This window comes from Crocuta crocuta, unplaced genomic scaffold (assembly GCF_008692635.1).
Source record: "Crocuta crocuta isolate KB4526 unplaced genomic scaffold, BGI_CrCroc_1.0 scaffold207, whole genome shotgun sequence".
NCBI classification, from domain to species: domain Eukaryota; kingdom Metazoa; phylum Chordata; class Mammalia; order Carnivora; family Hyaenidae; genus Crocuta; species Crocuta crocuta.
The window spans coordinates 1,196,568-1,211,353 of record NW_027531996.1 but is presented as its reverse complement, the minus strand read 5'-3'; the positions used below and the strand labels follow the sequence as shown (position 1 = coordinate 1,211,353).

Sequence of the window (14,786 nt, the reverse complement as noted above, 5' to 3'; positions counted from 1 at the left end):
TTTAAGCTAACATGTCAGGTAAAATTCTCAGAATCATCTCACTGTGGGGAATCCTGTGCTTTTTAGTTGGTAATAGGTAGATAAAAGTAGGTATTGTTCTGACCTAAAGCATTTTGTGTGTCAGGATCTAGGCTTAAGAAATTTTAAACCCTCTAATTCTTATTTTTAATTTCTTAAAAAGCATTTTAAGAAACAAAAGAGGCTAATTCCCGAAAGGACTGTTTGGAAGTACTTTGTTCAACTCTGCAGTGCATTGGAACATATGCATTCTCGACGAGTCATGCATAGAGGTAGGATAAAATCATGAATAACTTCTAATGTTGTTTAAATGATGCAAGTTGTTAGGCAATTTAAGAATAAATGCTTTCCAATCATGGGCATAGCATCATGGGTTTTTTGGCTAATTTATTTCCAAGTTATCATTTACTAGAATGAAAAACCTTTAAGTAAAGCCCTACTCAGTTTTAAGTAAGAATGAGAATTAGTTATTTTTCTGCCTGCCTCTTCTGAGCATCTTACTGATTATGTTGGTAAATTAAAAAAAAAAAAAAAGATGTAGGAAAGCAATTCAATATGCATAAGGAAGATTTCTTTTTCAAATGAGCAATGTATATATGGCCAACTTCATTGTTTTAATTTTCAATATTAGCTCTTAATGTATTCTAGATTGTCAGTTGAATAGTTGGACAGAGCATGTAAAGATTACAATACCTAGGGATTGTGCCTCTGATTTGGGGGTATGAAAAATTTCAATATAGTTTATTTAAGCAATTATCATAGGCCGTCTAAGTTATGTTCATAATAGAGTTATAATTTTATATTTTATGTAAATGTATCAACAAATTAATGATTAGTAAGATATTTGACATTGATATAAAATAGAAATAAATTCATTTTGTGCTTTGACTTTCACAAAAGTTTATTTGAAAATGGAAAACAAAATGCATTTTAAATGAAATTCAGTAGTAGTCTGCATCATGCTGCATTGATGATTATTTCTCTATCAGAGGACTCAAAAATAATAGGATATAAAATATTGGGATATATCAAAATTACTCAAAATAGAGTAATTGGATCAAAATTCAAACTTGAGTTTCATTTTTAAGGTAGATTTTAAATTCTATGAAAAGTGTTTTAATCTCTTGAAAATACCTAAGCTGACATCATCTTTCACCTGATTGCTTCATCTATTCACAGATATAAAACCAGCTAATGTGTTCATTACAGCTACTGGAGTGGTCAAACTTGGAGACCTTGGTCTCGGTCGATTTTTCAGCTCTAAAACCACAGCTGCACATTCTTTAGGTAAGAGACACAGTATAATTTCATGCAGTTAGTGTTTGTGTGTGTGTATGTGGTTAAAAACAACCACATATATAAGGAATATATTAATTATATGCCAGCTCTTACGTTCTAAATAAAACTATTTTTAAAATCATCAAATCCTGAGTAGATGCCTACTCTGTCAGGTGTCGTGTGTCCATTCACATGACAGGTGGGCACTTCTGTTAATTTGACCCCAGGTAGACACTTGGTAAGAAAAAAAAAATGCTAATAAACAAATCTGGTTTTAATAATTGCCATCGAGCATTCCTTTTATTTTCTGTTTAACAATATTAAAACAATATGATTTAACCATATCTTGGAAGAGGACTTCACCTGACTGTTTAAAAATACCTTAGGGACACCTGGGTGGCTCAGTCAGTTGAAAATACCACTTTGGCTCAGGTCATGTACCCACCATTCATGAGTTCAGGCCCCACGTCGGGCTCTGTGCTGACAGCTCAGAGCCTGGAGCCTGCTTCAGATTCTTGTCTCCCTCCCTCCCTGTCTCTCCTCCACTTGCACTTTGTCTCTCTCTCTCTCTCTCTCAAATAGTAAATAAATACTTTAAAAAAATTTAAATGCCATAATAATTTGTGTTTGTTTATTAAAATAACACATATAGTTGTGATTACTGCAAAGGGGAAAACCTGAAGATGGTCTAATAAGGAAAATATTATTTTTTCCTAATTAGAAAATTATTTTTTCCTAATAAGGAAAATATTCCCCCAAATAATGAAGTTAAAGAAATCTGCTAATTATTCATTCTAGAGTTAATAATATGACAGTGTCCTTTATATCTAAAATATATCTGCATATAGCTCTTACAGCATTATAGTAGCAATGGAAAGAAAGTTGTCCACTTTAGAAACAGTAGAAATTACTAGGAAGAAATAATTTTTAAACTGTGTAACCTAAAGAGAGTGACAGAGCTTCTCTTAAAACTCTTCAAATTGCATTTTGTCCTTGTAAATATAAGACTTAGATAACATGGTAACAACCAGAATAAAATAAGAATTAAGATTAAAATAAGTTGACCTTAATTTAATGGTTCCCCCATCTTTGGTGTCATAATTTTATTGAAAACCATTAAATTTTTTATATAAAATTGTGTTTAAGTATGAAATTAAAAACTTTAAAATGGCCTGATGAAGAATAAGTGAGTTACACTAAGCACAGTATTGAAACAATCTTCTGAAGTAGTTGACTAGACCTTTTATAGTTTTTCTGGCTTTGTTAGTAAGATTCTGTATGGACTTGAACCTGTTATTTAATTTTTTGTGTCTAGGACAGTATCTAGCACATAAGTAGGCACCCAGTCACTATTTCCTGAATGACAAAATGTTGGATTCTAGGTTATAAAGAGTGGTAGAAAGATAATACTTTACTCTTTTCCCAGAGTTTTAATTTTGTCTAGTACTTTAAGAAAATATAGTTTCAAATGATGTTGAATAATACTATTTTGTTCCCTTTCACTTTACATTTATTTTTATAGAGCATTATAGATTTTCCTGGATAAGAAAATTTGATATGAAATTCTATAAGAAAAGCATAAATTTGAGTAGCACTTTCATAAAGTTTTATTTGGAATTTACAACTCTTATAATGCAAATAATTGAAGATTTCTATGAAGAAAGTGTAGAGTATTCCATGTTGATGACATTTCTCACCAGTAAAAATAACATGTTTTCACTTTGTTACTCACTTGAGTGTCTTAACAGCATTCCATCTTTTGTTTACTTAGAAATGCTATATGTACACACACACACACACCACACACACACACACACACACACACACACACACACACCTGTCATACCCACGCTCATGCACAGACGTTTATTTTTTTAAATGCTGCTTTGCAGCATGTCCTGCTGAGCATAGTGTAGTCACCTGACCCTTCGGAGCCAGCACATGAAACTCCGATCTTAACGGTTTTAGAAATGGCCTTCTGTAGCTTGCGTGCCACTGACTTGTACAGAAGTTCCAAACAGGGCTTACATAATGTATCGTCAAGCTTAGGCAATGTGCTAGTCCAGATTATGTGATATGGAGAGTAAATTCATGAAGAAAGTCGACTATTAGGTCTTATCTCAATCAGTTTACTTAAGGTCATGTAGTTTTGTGTATATATGTGAGTCTATGTGTGTGTTCATGGAATAAATGGAGATGCGTATAATTAAATAACGTTCTAAGACACAGCCTGTAGTACAGCCAATGACAGAGTAGCAGTGAGACCATTTCTTTGATAAATGAAGGAAAAGGAAAAGAATTTCTTTAACAAGCATTTTTCTCATATTGAGAAAAAATAATCTTTTTTAAAAAATATTTTTTAATGTTTATTTTTGAGAGAGACAGAGAGAATGAGCAGAGGAGGGGCAGAGAGACAGAGGGACAGAGGATCCCAAGCAGGCTCTGTGCTGACAGCAGCGAGCCCAATGCGGGGCTCTAACCCACGAACTACAAGATCATGACCGAGCTGAAGTCAGACACTTAAGCAACTGAGCCATCCAAGCGTCCCTCTCACATTTTCTGTAGCAGATAAAGTTACATAGGTAGTCACATTTCGAATCATTTCAGTACCATTTTTTTAAGTCAAAAGTATGTCAGCATAGAATATTAGATAATATACATAGATAATTTCTTGGATACGGCTTAAAAATTACAAGTACTAAACCTCCTGTTGTTGGATGTTCAAACCATATTCATATCCTCAAAACTGAAAACAATTCTCAGAAGCTTTCACTTTTTCTTCTCTCTCAGTGTTCCAACCACATACATTGAATCAAGTATCTCTTTTCTATTCCCTCTTCCTTAATCCATAGTGACTTCATGTTTATACTAGGAAAATATTCTTCCTTGTTTCTAATATTTAAAAAAATATCAACTCCATATATTCCTGGCAGAGTTACCTTCCTAAAAGAGATTATCTGATGATGTCACTGTCCCCCAAATCCTTGATGGTTCCCTGTTGCTTAAAGAATATCATGCGAAGTCCTTAGTTTAGTAGTCAGGGCCCTTTAGTGTTTGGTGTCCTTATAATCTTCCATCCCTACTTCATTATGTTCCAATCATGTTTTCCTGTTGATTTGTTCTAAATGTGAGAAATAGCACGGTGGCTTGGAGAGAATAGAGGAATCTAGACTGACATGTCCATTGTTCTGCAGGACCTTGATCAAGCCATTTATCAACTTTCTAAAGCTCAGTTTCTAAATTTATAAAACTAGAAATGTGCATAATAACTATTCTTTGTTGTACCCTAATCTCTACCCAATCCCTAACCTAATAATACAAGGAACATAAAGGGTTTTCATTCACTATAACGTGCCATCAAGTTGCTTATGTTAACATGACAGTGGTGATGATGGTGATGGTGGTGGTGGTGAAGATGAAGATGTAGAAATAGAAAAATAAGAGGGAAAAAGAAGGAATTCATGTACAGCTTATTATTCTGTTAAAAAATCTAAATTGATACATTTAAAAGACACTTTTGGTAACTTTTTTATGTATGTGCTCTTCTAGGGACCAGGAACAAGCCTAAACAAGACAAGTCATCTTCATAGATTTTATCTTGTCATGAGAGAGGATAGGTATCTTTGTTTTGTTTTGTTTTGTTTTGTTTTTTGTTAGCCATGTGACAGAGCATGACCAGGAGAGGAATTATTTTAGAAGGGACATGGTCAGACAGGGCCCCCGTGAGAAGGCAGTGTTTGAACTGAGATCACCATGCAGAAGCACCAGCTACCCAGGACCTGGGGATAAGGTCTCAGGCTGACTGAAGAGTAGTTTACACAAAGGGGCAGAGGCAGGATACGCTCTAAGCTCAGTCTAGGGAAAGTTTGCTCGAGCAGGGTGGAGGATGGGTCTTGGCCAATTGTGAGAAGAGTTCACATCTCATTCCCGGAGCAGTGACAAGCTTTTGCAATTTTGTAGTTGGAGAGCACCAGGATGTGCCCTGAAGACTGTAGCCATGAGTCTCGTTCGTCGTCTTCAGGCTAATCGTGGCCAGTACTGTCTGCTGTTTTCAGGTTCTTCTTTGTCCTGGTGGTTGCGTTCCTTTGTCTCCAAGTACCTCTTAGGATATGCTGCCCAAAACCGAGCGGAGATACCACATGAGCTCATCAGCTCACAGAACAGAAAGTTTGTCACTGCCTGTAATCTGTAGTCTAGACAAGTTTGCTTTTGTTCCCTTCCTCCATTTGTTTTGTACATGAATTTATATTAAGTCAGATCTTCATTTAGTACTTCTCTATTGATTTGGACAGAGGGTGTTGCTAGGGAGACTAATGGTAGGATTATATATATATCCCTGTGAATCTTGACAAGGTTTTTTTTTCATATTATCAACCTTATAAATGTTTCAGGTGTTAGGAAATCTGTTATATATATGTCTACATCTTAAAATTTAAATGAGGACACATTTCTCTCCCTTGAATCAAGCTTTTTGACAGTCTAGATAAGTGGCTTTCAGATTTCTTGACAATGACCCCAGCCACTTTATGACCCCATAGGAGCATTACCATGTATAATTGAGGCAAAAGTTTCATGTGGCAGTGTTTTACATTGTAACTATAATGCATTCTGATATTGTCTGTTCTGTTTTATTGGAAATAATGCTAGATGCAACCTACTAAATTAATTTTACAACTCATTAATTCGTAATGACTTGCAATTTGGAAAATACTGGTCTGTGTTTACAGTGCTTTCATGCTGTTCCGTTTACTTAAAGACAGATTCCCATGTTTCTACCTACTCGTAGATACTCTCCTGAATTGGTCATTGTTCTCTGTGTTTCTGGAGGTGGGTAAGAACATGCATGGTGGCTCTGTACAATTGTAAAATATTCCATTCCCTATGATCCTTACACGTGCATGTGAACTATGGGTATGGATTATTCCCATTCCAGAATGAGAAGATGGTGAGTGGCCTGTGGCTCCTACTCTGGGCTTACTTTCCCAACAGATTTTTTTTCACTGTATCAGTACCTTGTGGCTGATACAGCCACATTTTGTCCTACTCTATATTAGTGCTTTCTTATTTGTTTTTATTTCCATCCGCAGTTACCTTATTCTGCTCTGTACATTACATAGGAACCCACATATGAGAGCAGAGTTTGCTCTCTCTCCTAGGCTTGACTGCTCTTGATGCTCCAAGATTCAGAACTAAACAGGAAATAGACCTCTAGGATATTGAAGTCTTTCTTCATAACCTTTCTGAATCCCAGCAACTTTGGCTGATATTTCTAAGGAAGTGGCTCTTCTAAAAAACTGAAAACTACAATTGTGCCAAAATCTGTGAAATAGGAACATGGCAATCAAGGTGTAGTTTTTCTCCTGTCCCAAAGCATAGAATATACTTTCGGCACACTTACTTCTTAACTTCTTCTACAGCCTCTTTTCAGCAAATGTTCTGACTCAGAGGTAACCTGCTAAGGGATCAAGTATCTGTATCTTTGAATATTGAAAAATATAGCAGAATACACAGAATAATTTTTATGTATTCCAAATACATGAGTTTTAGTAAAATCATGCCATATGACCCTTATTACCTATAATAATGACCCAGAGGAATCTTCTACTGCTATTAAATAGCAACAACAGTAACAATGAATATGTGTATAGCCTTGTATAATTTACAAGCAGTTTTAAAGCACATTTTATACTCAATATTCTATAAGTAGATAGAATGGCTGTTATAAATTAAGAAACAGAGATCCTGTAATACTGAACCTGACCTCCACTTCTATACCACCCTAGAATTCCTGATCCTTACTTTGTATAATTTGTCTTTGTATAATTTGTCATTAAGACTTCTTATTTTCTAATATTTTTAAAAAATTAATGTTTTTACTTATTTTTGAGAGAGAGACAGAGTGTGAGTTGGGGAGAGGCTGTGAAAGAGGGAGACACAGAATCTGAAGCAGGCTCCAGGCTGTGAGCTGTCAGCACAAAGCCTGATTTGTGCTCAAACCCACAAACTGCAAGATCATGACCTGAGTCGAAGTCAGACGTTTGAGCAACTGAGCCACCCTGGCACCCCTGTAAAATTTTTTTTAATGTTTATTTATTTTGACAGAGAGAGAGAAAGCAGGGTAGGGGTGGGAGGGAGGAGAGAATCCCAAGTAGGCTCCATGCTGCCAGTGCAGAGCCCAGTGCAGGGCCCACGCTCATGAACGTTGAGATCATGACCCGAGCTGAAACCAAGAGTCAGATGCTTAACCAAGTGAGCCACCCAGCCGCCCCATCTAATATGATATATAATTTATTTGTTATGCTTCATACTTTTTGACTCTTGCCTCCATCTAAAATTTAACCTTTATTTAGAAAGGGATCTATGTGTTTTTTGGTTTCCTGATGTGTTCCAAACACCTAGAAGACAGCATTGCACATAATAGATAATAAATATTGATTAAATGATAAATGGGCTTAGAGATGAGCTACACATCAAAGGATGAATTTAACCGAATGTATCAGTACATGTGGGTTAGATTATGTTGCAGTGAGAAATAATACCAAAATCTCTGTTGACTTGGCACTAATGCGTATTATGTCTCATCACCCAAAGTCCACTGTGGGTCTTGTGTGGCCCTTTTGTGTCCCTCCAGGGCAGCCGCCCTCTCTCCCTGTAGTGACTTGTCATTTCAGCAGCTTCAGTCGTGTGTTATCTTCATATCAAAATAGGTTGTTGTGATTTCATGGGGGTAAGGGAACATGGACAATCACTTACTGGCTCTTAATTAAACTCTTCTGCTTCAATGTTACACAAATTACAACCAATCTTGTTTTATTGCCCAAAACAAGTCTCATGGCCTTACCTATCTCAAGGGAACCAGGTAGCATAATTCTCCCATGTGTTCAGGAAGAGGAGCAGAAATAATACATTTGAGTGTTGTCCACGGCATGAGATAAAGCAAAAATTACCTGATTTATCTTCTCTGTGGTTTGTTTTGTAGCCTTCCTCTGTGTGTGTGTGTGTGTGTGTGTGAGAGAGAGAGATTTGCTGCTATTGTGACTAAAGCATAATTAACTCTCAGTGGGAATGGGTAGTAGTGGTGAATGAAGAAGTAGCCATATATAGGGAATTTTCATCATTCTAAGAGCAGAGAGATTACTATAATGATTATGATTACTTTTTTCAGAGAAATTATTTTTAAATTCGGAATAATCATGAAGTTCACCCTAGGATTGGCCCCTATTGACTTTTCTCTTGATTAGTTAATCTGTAGTTAGCACTGATGGATGTGCTTGGGATAGAGACCTTATTTTGCTCAAATTAAAAATTTATAATAAAAATTATTGCTTACCAAGCTTCAAATATCAACTTGGATTAAGTGCCATTTAGCACATGAACTAGTTTCTTTTATAGTGCTCTAAATCAACATTAAGGTAGTTGTGATTACTTAAATTAGAGTCATATCAATTAGTGAACAAACCAGGTTCCATTTTATTACAAAATTTTTTTTTTACATAGTTTATTTATATTTTATTACATAGTTTATTCTTTTAGTCTTGTTAAGGTAAATGTATTGGCTTTTCCTACTTCCCTTGCCTTCCCTAAACTACTTAGGAAACATACCTTATCATATCCCAAAATAACCCCGTGAGTTTTTAGGGGTCAAACATTTTTCAAACCATATACTTCTCTCATTAGCCCCCCCAATACTTAGTATAGTCCTTGGTATATAGTTGGTTCTCAGAATATTGAATTGAATGTCCAACTCTCCCATGCAATGCACGAATCATTAACATATTTGTATTTGTTTGCTATTGCTGCCCTAACAAATTACCACAAATTTAGTGGCTTAAACTCTTTCTCCATCTTTACAGCCAACAATGGCAGGTAGAATTCGTCTCACACTTTGAATCTCTCCTGCCCCTTCCCTTGCATGTCTTCCTGATGATTTAGAATAATCTGTCTGTTTTAAAATCTGTAACCTTACGTCTGCAGAGTCGCTTTTACCATGTAATATAACATATACAGGTGTGACACCAGAGGGCAAAGATTTTGGGGGCCAGAATTCTGCTTACCACACTACCTTAGTAGACTTCATGGAGAATTTCTTGTATCTTCCTCAGCAGACTGACTGGTAGAATGAAGCTGTTTAAAAGTCAGATGTTTAATGGAAGTTTGCCCTGTTGAAATTAAGTAATTTCTTTTTTGTCAGATACTTTGACATTAAAATTTCACACTTTTATTATAGACCTTTATAGGTATGTTATTGCATTGTGATGTACTTTTCCTTTTAGGGAAGAATATACCATACTTGGCATAATTTTGCAGACAAGTTTTCTCTATCATTGCTATGAGTTTTTTGGCATTTTTGTTTTGTTTTTTAACAAAACTGTATTTAATCCTCAAGAGACTTCTCTCCTTAGTACCTTTGCTGCTTCTTGAGTGGCTTAACTCCATCATGGACTAAAATATAGGAGATAAAAAAGTAGTTTTAACAAAACTTAATTAGAAAAGCAAATCTGCTCCAAAGGTATGTATAAGTAAAGAGGGTTGGTTAGCTACTATTTAAGCAAATCTGTGCATCAGAGTTGCTTTTATTATTCAGTGTTTTATTACTCACTTTGCCTGACTGCTGCAAAGGAGAAAAATGATAAGAGTTAGATTAATAACATTGTAATATGGCATTTTACTTGCTTTCGTAATGTCCCCCAGAAGACAAAAGATGGAGAATTTTCTCTTTGCGTGTACATGTGTGAATTTAGCTATTACATGTGTGTGTTGTACATCCTGAAAATGACATAGATTTAAAAAAAAAAAAGAAAAAGGAAACTAGGACTCTCTGATACTGATCCTTGTGCTATATAATATTTGAAACCCATGGGGGGGGCGGGATTATGTTGTTATTGTTGTTATTATAGTATTGTTTGAATTCCTCTTTACCTTCCACAATGAAACAAATAGTTGTCAGATTTTGTGATGTTGCCAGAAGAGTAAATGCATGGCCATCACTCAAACCAGACATCAGGATTTTCACACTGGAGTCTCTTGAGTGCACAATTCATGTTCCCCACACTATTTCCAAGTGTGATATAGCTTCTGATTTCAGCTTGGAAAATTAGTGTTCTTGAACTGGGCATTAAAACAGTTTTGTTTTGGTGCCAAGTGCCACCTGTGGTCACATACTGGTTTTTCCCACACCTTTCCCTAGCACCTCTCTGTGGATTCTCTTTGGCTTATCCTTCTTCATAGTTCGACGTGGTTTGGGGCTGTAAAGGCAGCATATGTTCAATCAGTGCTATAGGCTACTTTCACAGATTTATTTTTAACATTCCATCGCTTCTTGACTTACATAATGGCTCTAAGAGGAAGCTACTGCCTGATTTTAAACTGCACATTTCACCTCTCAGTCACCATAACAAGGATGTATTTGAAATAATCACAGCAGCTGTTAGAGTAGTGGAATTTCCACATGTAGGTCCCATGAACCCAGACCCTGATTCCTGGCTTCTCATATGTACCTACTGACTTTTAGAAGATTTCTCTGCTTCTTAATTTGGAAAGATAGTTTTCTATTGTTGTTTTGTTTTGTATTTAAATATATTTCACAGTGGTGAGTTTTAATGGAATAACTACCTATTTAAAAGCAATCTCCAAACATCTGGCTTGAATTCCAAATCCACACCTTACCCGTTTTGTGATCGTTGGCAAATTATGTCACCTCCCAATGCATCCTCTCTAAAACAAGGTAACGGTAGTAACATCTCCTGAAACCACTTTGTAACGATCCGCATGTCACTAGCGCATGAGCCCCATGAGGTCAGGACTTAGTCTATTTACTTCTCTCTCCCCAGCACCTGGAACAGTGTGTGCCTTATAGTAGGGACCTGCTAAACATTTGGTAAAAGTTGAGCCAGATAATTCACATAAGGCATTTAACACAGTGCCTAGAGCAGGATAACAATAACAATAACATTTTTGGGGTCCCTGGGTGGCTCCATCGGTTGACTGAAGTCATCTGACTTTGGTTCAGGTCATGATCTTGAGGTTCCTGAGTTTGAGCCCAGCGTCCAGCTCTACACTGACAGCTCAGAGCCTGGAGCCTGCTTCAGATTCTGTGTCTCCCTCTGCCCTCCCCTGCTCGCTCTCTCTCACTCTCTCACGCTCTCTCTCTCTCTCTCTCTCTCTCCCCTCTCCTTCTCTCAAAAATAAAATAAACATTAAGAAATTAAAGAAAAAACAGTAACATTTTCTGAGTGTTTCTCCCTTAGCATTATTAAAGCTCTTAAATGTCATCAGTTGCACTTAAAAGATGACAAGTTTTATTTTAGAGTTTTCTTTTGCAGAAGAAATACTACTCTACCTACTCAGCCATTCTGTATTAACCTCAGATAATACTCCTTACAATTAAATACATTTGGCCTTTCTCTGTTAAATCTCCCAACATAATCTCTGGGCTGATTTAAGATTATGAAGGAAAGAATGAAAATGAATTCTTATTCCCCGAAGTTGTATCTGTATATTTTTTTGAAATGAAACTGAGATATAAGATGATTAGGGTCCTTTTAAAGTTCCCAACAAGAAAGGTTCAAAGCTTTCTTTTCTGCAGTTTACTTTAATTCTAAGAGAAAGAAGCAACATTTCTAATCTGAACTTGCTTGTTTATACTCCCTGACTTAAAACACTCCACTCAGCTTTCCTACATAATAGTTTTTAAAAAAGGACTTTATTACTTTTTTCCATCTCACTTTCCATATGGATTTTTGTACTTTTTTTTTATGAGGGCTGAAGAATTCAGCACAAAATGATCTCAGAAATGATCTCCTCTTTCTCATCACTGCACCTTAGAGGTGAGGAGAGTAAATAAAAAGAGAAGTTAGTGAAGTGGTCCTAGCTAGTTAGTGGCGTGAGATGTGAAACAAATTTCCTGCCTGCCTTGTTTCAAACAAACAAAATGAAACAAAAAAAATAGCAACCCAATCTAATAAACAAATGCCTTAGTAGTTCTATTTTTTTCTCAATTCAAGTCTTTGCAGAAATTATAGTACTAAGTGTTGAAAAAAATTCTGCATCTAACTTGTTCTGATAACATGGAAGTTATTAATTTAGTCATATATTCCATAATAATATTAGCAGAATTTTTTGACTCTCATACATAATGTAGAACTTTTGAAAATTGGTCTTCATTTTGTTTGGGATAAATTTTAGAATGCATTTATTGTTAATAGAGTATATACAATAAAAGCGTGAAGCTTTTCCCATCTAGCTAGAATAAGTCAGTGCAAATTAACATTTGTTTCTATTTGAATGATTATCTTAGTATATTTTAAAGACCAATAGCATTTTTTAGTTGTTAGCAATTTTCCTCTAATGTCAGCCTTTTCCTGTTATTGTTTCTTTTATGATGTTATCATCCATTTCTTACTTTCATCCATGTCAGGAGGTTCAAATGACATAAATATCTGCTATAGTAAAATGTATTCCCATTTTATCTACAGCCATAAATTCTCAAAAGATTAGTGAAATTACACAACTTGCTCTCTCCATGCTCCTCAATACACAGTAATGTGCATGATAGTTTTAGTGTCTAACCAATTCATTCTATATAACTCTCCCTTTTCTTGTATACTTAATTGTTAAGTCACAACATTCTTGAGGCAGTGGTAATAATAGACACTGCTGTCATGGATTTTTATAAAAGGCTTTTAGGAAATAACTATATATTCATTAAATTTGAAATGGGGAAGGCCTATCACTGCATGTGAATGTATTTCAGATTTTCCTGATCATTTAAACTTTTCGACCTCTCTGCTAGGTAGAGAGGAAGGACGAATCTGTTTATGTGATGGGGTTCAACCTCTCTGCTCAGTGTTAGTCAGCGGAAGAGCCTTGTCCAGGACGGAGGTGCACTTTAGGGATCATGTAAGAGGGAGCAAGCGGGAACTCCCTCTTCGGCTGTGTTCAGCAGCTAATTATGATTGTATCCAATTAATAATTGTAGTACAGGATACAAACTTTCTCCTCTTCTACATAATGACTCTTTTGGAAATGTGTCAATCAAAAAGGTGAGTAGCATCCTTAGATTTACATTTTAATATATTCAAGATCTATATACCTGAAATATTAAAATGAAATATGCATATTTAGCCTCAAGAAGTTTGTTACTTATAATATGAAGCAGAACCAGTGTCTGAGTTTACAGTATCCGTGTTAACCCAATCCGACACTTTTTGTAATAACCTCTAGTAGCTCACTCCAAAAGGCTTTTCTTCCTATAAAAATGTTTTACATTATAAGTTTAGCTCAGTCGAATTTCCTCATCATTCTTTTTCTCTGCTTCCTTCACTTGCAGGTCGTCCGTGAGTTCAGTGGTGTTGCAGTTAAGGTGTTGTGCTGGGGCTAATCTCTGTAAAATGCTAGCATTTGTTCTTCTTTTTCCCTATCATCAATCTTTCACACTCCTATCAAACCCCTAATGTATCAGCAGGTATCCCAGAGCTCCTGGTCAAAATTACCTTTGCTTTTGGTAAAGTCTGAACCTTCAAGCCTCAGTGTTTTCAGTTGCCCCCTGTGGATTCCGTGAAGCCTCGCTCTGCACATTCCTCACTGCCACTCACTTGCTTTATGTCCTGAAACCAGGAGCCTGTGCAGAGCCCTTTTATTATTCCAAGTGTGCCCGCCATCCTTCCTTAGGTGGAGAGAGGGCGTAAATACCTCCAATAATCGGTGTCACTTATGCAAACTACAAGTCAGAGTGGTTGGAGCTCCCATAGCTAGAGAGCTTGTGTTTATTTTACCCGATAACAATTCAGATTGTTTGATCCTTGCTGTTTCTGAAAGTTTCTTAGCTTTTCTGACCCTGACAGACATGGGCAGAAGTCCTTGCCTCGAAATAAAGGCTACAATTAAGTAATTTATTTCCTAAGGTTTGTCTTAACTAATTTCATATTTGACTAGTTGGTATTTTATTTAAATTTAGTTGATCCTCCTATGCTCCTATTCTTTTTTTTTTTTTTTTCACTTCTTCACGTTCATAAAAACTTCCCTTTCGTCCGTTGTGTCTAGGACTCTCCATTCTTAGTAAAAATGGATTCCAGTGCAGATAGGATTTCTTGTGGGTATGCAGTTCATGATGTTTTCACCTTGAGTGCAGTATAGTTTCCACACACAACTGTTAGTTTACAACCTCATTCTTTTGGGAAAGCTGACTCCTGCCTTTGAGAATAATACTTTGATTGTTGCTGTGGCTCTTCCAGTTGTCTGTGACTAAATACCCCTGCTCGGGACTGTGAGTTACAGTCTCATTAAGATTTACAGTAACTATCTGGGGAGTTCTTGAAAATTAATAGAAAAAGGGGAATGCCCTTCTCTCCGTGAGTAACAGCATCTTTTTGGTAGGCTTTGCCTCAAGCAAGTAAAATTCCAAAATATCATTCTCAAACTCTGGGTCTCTATTTGGCAAAAATAAATAAATAAATAAATAAATAAATAAATAACCTGTAGGCTAATGATGG

General features: G+C 36.0%; 1 protein-coding gene across 4 annotated transcripts in view; it reads left to right on the top strand.

The window, feature by feature from the left end:
- NEK7 (NIMA related kinase 7) overlaps positions 1–14,786 on the top strand; it is a 182,569-nt gene that overhangs the window by 144,284 nt on the left and 23,499 nt on the right. For all 4 annotated transcript variants that reach the window (XM_077775155.1, XM_077775156.1, XM_077775152.1 and 1 more), the window contains exons 6-7: positions 182–290; positions 1,198–1,305. In XM_077775155.1, coding sequence (XP_077631281.1) covers positions 182–290; positions 1,198–1,305 — 217 coding nt within the window. The remainder of the gene's footprint in view (positions 1–181; positions 291–1,197; positions 1,306–14,786) is intronic.